Source organism: Neolamprologus multifasciatus, chromosome 1, assembly GCF_963576455.1.
Source record: "Neolamprologus multifasciatus chromosome 1, fNeoMul1.2, whole genome shotgun sequence".
NCBI classification, from domain to species: Eukaryota; Metazoa; Chordata; class Actinopteri; order Cichliformes; family Cichlidae; genus Neolamprologus; species Neolamprologus multifasciatus.
The window spans coordinates 4777473-4785282 of NC_140439.1; the positions used below are offsets into that span (position 1 = coordinate 4777473).

Consider the following 7810-nt stretch of genomic DNA (forward strand, 5'->3'; position numbering starts at 1 on the left):
TATTGTTAAAAGTCAGCAGGATGTAAATAATTTAGGAACGATCGTTGAAAGATTTTGCCGATTTTCAGATGCACGAGTGAATTGGGCGAAGAGTGAGGCTCTAGCAGTAGGAGATTGGCTTGCTGGGCTCCCGCAACTTCCAGATGGTTTGAAGTGGAAAAGAGGAGGTTTGCAGTATCTGGATGTGTACTTGGGAGATGAGGACACGGTAAACAAGAATTGGTATGGGGTGTTGGAGAAAGTTGAGGGGAAATTAGGGAAGTGGAGATGGTTGTTAGCCCATATATGCTGTGCTGATTATTAGGGCTGTCACGATTACGTCGACTATCAAAATCGTCGACGACTGATTTAATAGTCGATGCGTCGTTTGAAGCTTTGTAAGATCGCAGGAATAAGTAGTAGAATTTAAGAGTGTAATAACGGACTGAAACAGAAGATGGCAGCTGCATGTACAAGGATGCCAGCTGCCGTTAAACCCCGAAGAAGAAGAAGAAGCTGTGTCCCAGAATTCATAGCGCAGCCCAGCTCAGTTGCCAACAATGGCGGCAGCTAGTTAGTTTTAATATTACTCTTATTATTCTTTCTGGGTCACAAAATAAACGTTTAACATATTTTCAGGCGAGAATGTAGCTGTGTAAACCTCAAATATCTGCTCAGTTTATCAAGACACCACATATTTTCAAAAGCGCTCCGACGTTTTCGGAGACTTCTGTTAGCCACTAGCTCGATAGCTAGCCAGGGGCTAGGCTAACTAGAGCCGTGAGAACACCGGACTCCCGGCTAATCGTTTTCAAACCCACCGCCGTCTTTCACTACTCAGGTTAAACATGATATATAAGTCACTTAGATAACTTAAAAATGTTATTGTTTGGATTTTTTTAGTATTTTATTTGTTCCTGAGTAAATCGGTTTGGCTTTTTAGTTAGCACTTACCTTAAACACTTAAAGCTGTAAGCTAATGATAGTTATATAAGAGCAGATGCTGCTGGTGCAATAAGATGTAGGTTTTACGTCCAATGGATGATGATCTGATTAGTCAACTAATCGCAAAAATAATCGATGACTAGTTGACTATCAAAATAATCGTTTGTGGCAGCCCTACTGATTATAAACAACTTAATTGCTTCTGCATTGTGGCATCAATTAGCTTGTTTGGAGCCACGTCCTGGTTTATTACGTAAACTTCAATCCTTGATGATCAAGTTTTTTTTTTTTGCATAATCGACATTGGATACACCAGGCTGTGCTTTTTGCCCAAAGAAGAAGGTGGACAAGGACTAGCTCACCTAGAGAGCAGAGCTGCAGCTTTCAGACTGCAGTTTATTCAGAAACACTTGATGGGAAGGGAAGATGTTTTCTGGAAACCAGTAACTAGCGTTATTTTAAGAGGAGAGTTAGGAATGGATGCTTCTGTGTTTTTACTAAACTGTAATTTAATATTTTGTTATGAAATTCCTATGTTTTATAAAGGCCTTTTTAAAGCTTGGACCCTTTTCTGTTGGAAAAGACTGGAACCAGCTTCCTCATTGTTTTGGCTTCTAGAGGAACCGTTGTTTTTTGGGGCTCGGCCGGATGCACATGATGGAACTGGACTTGCTTTTTTGAAAACTCTGCTTGAGACAAAGGCTCTCAAACTGAGACAAATTATGGACCAGACCTTCAGAACACAGAAACAGCAACATCTTTCATTGGTTTGAAGTCAAGCCGCATTATGAGGAGTATTCTAGACTTTTGGCTTAAATGTTTAACTTTAGTTGAAAAGGAGATGCTGTTAGATTCTAGTCGTGGATTAGAGATTTCCGATGAAAGAGATTCTTTTTGAGGAACGGAGTGTTGCTTTTACATTCTTGACAGGACCCTCGCTTATGAAACGGAAAGACTCGTGACTTTTCACATGCTGAGTGGAAAACTGTTATATAAAATGTCAGTTCAAGGGTTAAATAAAAGGCACCGATTTAAGTTAAAAGTTGAGGAATGTCAGAAACCTATATGGAGAGTCTTTTATTAACCCCCACTCAATAAGAGGTCAGGCGATCTGCAGGGGAGGATTTTGCACGGTGCCATTGCTGTCAGTAGTTTTGTGTCCAAGGTTAAAAAAGATGCAAGTGAATTATGTCCCTTTTGTCAAGAAATAAAAACTAGTTTTCATATGTTTCTTGAATTTAACTGCCTTGAAACGCTGTTTATTATGTCTTTGAAAACTGTGGAGTGTCTTGGTCTCCAGTGGGTTGATACAACTTTCATTTTGCTGGTTAAATATAGAGTTAAAGCTAAATTTCTGTTTTATTTACTGATGAATAATTTCACTGATTTGTCTTTTCAGTGGTGTCTTAATAATGTGGTGTGCGATGTTGTAGATGGTAGGTTGTATTTCAGCCCTGTGATGTTGGTAAAAATCTGTCTGTCTGTCACTTTTTTAGTGAATAAAAGAAACCAAATAAAAGAAAATGACCATAGTATATAAAAACTTTTTGTCACCCTGTTTATTTGCAGAACTCCAGCAGCGTGTCATTGCTCCACAAACATCTGCAGCTGCTTTTGCCACATGCCACAGATATCTACTCGCGCTCTGCAGCGCTGATAAAGGAGAGCTCCTGGAACGGCAGCATACGGGAGAAGCTACAAGGTGAATGAAATCAAGTGTTGTAATCTGGCTATAAAGGCCTGTTCTCACTTCCTTGTTATCTCATTCTGCTCCGATAGTTCAAGTTCTTTTCATTTAGCGTTGAAGATACTTCCTTTTGTTTTATATCATTGTCATAAAACTATGATCATGTAATCGGCAGATGTGATCTACGTGTCAGCAGCAGGCAGCATGCTGTGTCAGATAATCAACGCCTTACTGCTGCTTCCGGTGTCGGTGGCAAGGCCGCTGTTGAGCCAACTGCTGGAACTGCTGCCTCCTCTGGATTGTTTGAACAGACTGTTGCCTGCTGCCTCTCCTCTGGAGGACCAGGAGCTGCAGTGGCCTCTTCAGGGTGAGCTCAGAACAAGGTTAACTTGGCCAAGATTTGAAAAAAACAACAACAAAATATCCTGGGGTGTGGTAAAAGCATGTACAGACACATGATGTGATCATTTCTGCTGGAGATGTTAAATTGTGAGCCCTTGTCAGCTAAGCCAGCCGTGTAATTACAAAAAGCCATGTGTGCAGGCACTATGTGTACACATATTCTGTCGTTAAGTTATTTCTCTTTAAGAGCTTGAAGATTTTTTTAATTTGGCATAAACATACACTAGAATTGGAGGATTAATTTGCCGGTTCAGGTGTCGGCAACTTTCAACATCAAAAGAGTCATAGCTGCTCCTACCAAGCAGTGGGAGAAGAAGAGCAGCACATGCAGGTGACAGAGGTACATATAGTGTAATAGGGTTCGGGGTAACCTTAATCCTAACCCCTGGCTTGCAAGCTGCAGGTCGCCGACCTCTAGGCTAGATGTTCGTGTGAGATGCTGAATAGACTCATTTTTGGCCTTAACATTAATATGTAACACTGATGTCTGATATGAGAAAATGAAAATCACATAATGTTAGTTATAATGAAAAGTGTTTCAACACCATGCAGTTGGGGCCATCTTGACATCTGGTGGAATACTAAATTGGAGAACGTATTCGTCTTTTTCCAGGTACCTCAGACTTTGCTGAGCCAGCCTCAGGAATGACCCTGCCGCAGCCCGCACTTTCTTGGGTGTGGCTTGTGGACCTGGAGAGGACAGTCGCCCTGCTAGTTGGGCGCTGCCTTGGTGGGATGCTGCAGGGAGCTCCCACCTCACTGGAGGAACAAGATACTGTTTACTGGCTCAAAACACCGCTATTTAGCAACGGCTTGGAGATGGACATCCCCCAGCTAGGTACAGGACGGACGCCCACATACACAACCAGTAGCAACTAGTTAACACGTTAAGCTTAACAACCGATATATGGAGCGACTGCCTCTCTCTCTCTCTCTCTCTCCTGCTGCTACTTCAATCATGAAACTGATCAATGATCAGCTGATCGGCTTTTCTGTCGCGAGTCTGTCTCTCTTCTTTGTTTTTGGCCCACTTCTCACCAGAAAGAGGAAACCAGCGGCTGAACAACAGCAGCACGTTTAAGCTTGATCAGCTGTTGTTAGAATTTATTTAATATTATTTCTACACCAGGATCCTTTTCTACAGCTGACGTAACTGTGCAGGGGCGGATCTAGCAAAGTGTAGCCAGGGGGGCCGATAGGGCATGAACAGGGAAAAGGGGGCACAAAGACATACTTTTCTTTCTTATTCTCATTTAAAATGTCGAGCTTTTAATAAATAATTATCTGAATCTTACACCCAAAGTTTTAATCTTGTGTAAAATGTATAGAAGTCCATTACTGTATATAGTAACTGTTAAGTCTAATATACCCTAGTAAGCTACAGTACTTTTTCCTTTGGGAAGGAACCATCTGTGCAGTCTGCAGTTCTGTAGAAGAAAGATGTTGAATCTATTTAATTATTCTTGAAAAAAAAATATTTCTGTGCATTTTTTTTCACACTGCATCAAATTAAAGTTGATTACGTCGATTAAGCATCATGAGGTGGAGGGTGGGGGGTGGTTCCCTATTTTTATTTTTTTTGCTTGGAGTTTGCAACCCTATTAGTTACGTTGCTTAATATTTCTGCTAAGTACTCTTTAAAATAGCAGAATAGGGAGGATGGAGCAGGTTTAAGTTTATTAGATTGATCAGTTTTGCTGAACTATGAAATATTTTGTTGTATTTTTTACATACAGGTATAACAGAATAGCTTTAGTGTTGTTGTTTATTTAAACTTGAGTATGAATTTATACAAAATGCAGCAAGATATTAAAAAAACAGTTTTATTGATTAAAAAACACTATATCGGATTCATATCGGTATCGGCAGATATCAAAATTTATGATATCGGTATCGGACATAAAAAAGTGGTATTGTGCCATCTCCAGTAGCAACATGAGTAGATGAGGGAGGTCCTTTCTGCTGTGAATGTAACTTAGAGCAGGACATTACTTTGTTCGACTGACTGATCAGAATCCTAGGGCTCTTGTCCAGTTGATTCATTTATCGCTTCTTCTGTGACTTGTGAAGATAATTGTTTGCTTGTCCTTCAGACACCTGCATCAGCTCATTATTGGAGGCTGCACTGTCTGGTAATGAGGAGCAGAAACCCTTCGACTGCACACTGCATCCTGACTTGAGTGTCTTGGTGGATTTGGCTCTGGGTTCCTCTAAAGAACCTGCCAACAGCCTTTGGATCAACATGCATGAGTACGCTATTGGCAAAGGTTTGCATCTGTTTTGAGTATATGCAGAATCCTACCATTTCTTTAATGCAATTAGCTTTACAGGTATATACATTCACTGGCTGCACTGTGGATTTCGTTGCAGACTGGGACAATGCATCTCTCAGTAATGAGACCCTATTAGACACTGTGTCCAGGTTTGTGTTGGCAGCCTTACTGAAGCACACAGGGCTGCTGGGCCAAGCCTGTGGAGAGGGCAGGTAGTACAACAAAATACACCTTTTAATATATGGCATGAAGCATTTCCATACTGTCCCACAGTACCTGTCTAAAGGAAATGTTTTCCTATCAGGTATCAACCATCTAAGTCCCTGGCAGAAGTCTATCGCAGTGTTTTTAAGGTACGAAACCGCTTACTAGCCTGTAAGAACATGGACTTCATCCAGACACGATCTTCTTCTCGTGAGAGGAGGGTAAGTAAACAAAGCTTCTGTTTTTTTCGTTTTGCCTCTGCACACCACTATTTAAATAAATCAATGTGTGATTCAACAACAGACTTTCACCTTTAATTTAAGGGGTTAAAAAAGTGTAGCACAAACTGTTTAGGAACAAACCAACATAATTTCAAATATAAGGGTTGATTTTAATACATGGGTGATGGGTCTCTCTGCCCTAACTTGTCTTTAGTAACTGAAAAGTATCTTTTGTTGGATTGAGATCAAGTGTGTGATTGATACCATACACACAACGTTGCAAAATGAACAACTGTTTTTTAGCACAATCAGCTTTACAGCTTCCTCCTTTTGTGCTTTATGAGATTGGCACGGCTGAGGGTGGGAGAACACATCTGCAAAACGCTGTTCCAATGCAGCACGTCCACTCTCTGCGCCTGTGTGAGATGGTTATTACAATGGAAGGAGGCTGGAATGTTGCAATTAGGTACCTCTGGCCCTATCTCATCTCTCTCTTGTGATGCCCTGGTCAGTCAGTATCTGCAGACTCGTGCCTGCACCACACTCGTTGCAGAAATGGTGCGCAGAGGCACTGCTTCAGGATATTGTATTGCATAAGCCACCAGAACTAATACAAAGTGATAACCCTGTGTACTCCGTTGAAATGGCCCGACGAGCTCCGTGCCAATGTGAGCTCAAACAGGACCTCCATTAATGGTAATGGCGACTCCGAGCAGGACGCACACCATCGGCGTATATTTGGGGAGGTACACCCTTCACTTGGTGCGGGAGTATGAAAAGGAATCAAGGAAACTAGTGGATTATAGGAACCATCTTCATTTTAACGAAGATGCAGACAAAACAAGGTTGTTCTAAGAGTTTGCGCCTTGGATCCACTGTCAAGGGACACAGAGTTGATTCTACGGAGAGCACAAAATCAGCTTCTAAGTGAAAGGATAAGACAGGTCCATTTCACTATAGCTGCCCTCCAGAGCAAGATTAGCTAGACTCTGCAGGAACTGAAAACCCTTCTACCGTCTCCTATCTAAGAAGAGGTTTACAAGTTTGTGGACAAGGCTCAGCGGTCCCAACACTCTAAAGAAAAAGAAAGACAACGCAGGAAATTCCACAACGAGGGCCATGTAACATATCAAACTTATTGGTAATGTCACAAGAAAAACAATGGTGTGCTTGGTTTCAACGTAAACCTTTGATGTGTCACATGACCCTCTTCCTATTGAAAAAACAAAAGTTGTATCCAAGATGGCCGACTTCTAAATGGCCACCATGGTCACCACCCATCTTGAGGAGTTTGCCCCCTCACATATACTAATGTGCCACAAACAGGACTTTAATATCACCAACCATTCCCATGTTATTACGGTGTATCCATATAAATGGCCCACCCTGTAGATATGTTTAGCTCTTTCGGTGATTCTATAAGCTTTTTATTTAATCTTATCTCTAGTAATCTTTTTTCTTATTTCAAATCAGCTGATTCAGTATTGTACTGACCAATGGCCACATGAAGTCTGTGACAAAAACACTGCATCCTCAACCACCAAGGTATTAGCCCCGTTGTCAGTCGTTAAAGCGTCAGGTTGAACTTCCAGCTTGTGAGGGCATCCTGCAGGGCTTCAGCTATATGCTCTCCGGTGTGGTCTTGGGCTGTAGTCACATTCATGTACGGCTCACAGGTCCTGCTGGTCAATGGGAAGTGAGACATTTTGGTGAGCATGTACTTTTGGCCGTACTTCTCTTGCAAAGTACTATTGACTAGGTATCTGGTATGTTCGGTCAGGGTTTTTAGCAGCTGTATAAAGTCCTCTTGTTCCACAGTTCAGATGGGGACCATGTCTTTAGCGATATGATAGGCCGCTGCTTTAGTACTGTCACTCCACTTCTCATAAGGCACAGCATGGGTATGGGAGTTTTGTAATGTGGTTTGTTTCGGTGCTGGAGGCTTTATGATCTGGGATACAGCAAAGTTTCACACTCTTCATACTGCACTTTATGGCGCTGTTGGTCCAAGGATACTTGGACACATGGACTGTAGTAGCCAGGAACTGATTGATCGACAGCCTGCTTCGCCACATGAGCCACAGCCACCTCTGGAATTC

The 7810-nt window shown here is 41.8% G+C and overlaps 1 protein-coding gene across 8 annotated transcripts in view; it reads left to right on the forward strand.

Annotated features, from left to right (window-relative positions):
- herc1 (HECT and RLD domain containing E3 ubiquitin protein ligase family member 1) overlaps nucleotides 1-7810 on the forward strand; it is a 95044-nt gene that overhangs the window by 22188 nt on the left and 65046 nt on the right. For all 8 annotated transcript variants that reach the window (XM_085164984.1, XM_085164997.1, XM_085165009.1 and 5 more), the window contains exons 16-21: nucleotides 2494-2626; nucleotides 2787-2978; nucleotides 3627-3851; nucleotides 5107-5280; nucleotides 5384-5498; nucleotides 5591-5711. In XM_085164984.1, the coding sequence (XP_085021110.1) occupies nucleotides 2494-2626; nucleotides 2787-2978; nucleotides 3627-3851; nucleotides 5107-5280; nucleotides 5384-5498; nucleotides 5591-5711 (960 nt within the window). The remainder of the gene's footprint in view (nucleotides 1-2493; nucleotides 2627-2786; nucleotides 2979-3626; nucleotides 3852-5106; nucleotides 5281-5383; nucleotides 5499-5590; nucleotides 5712-7810) is intronic.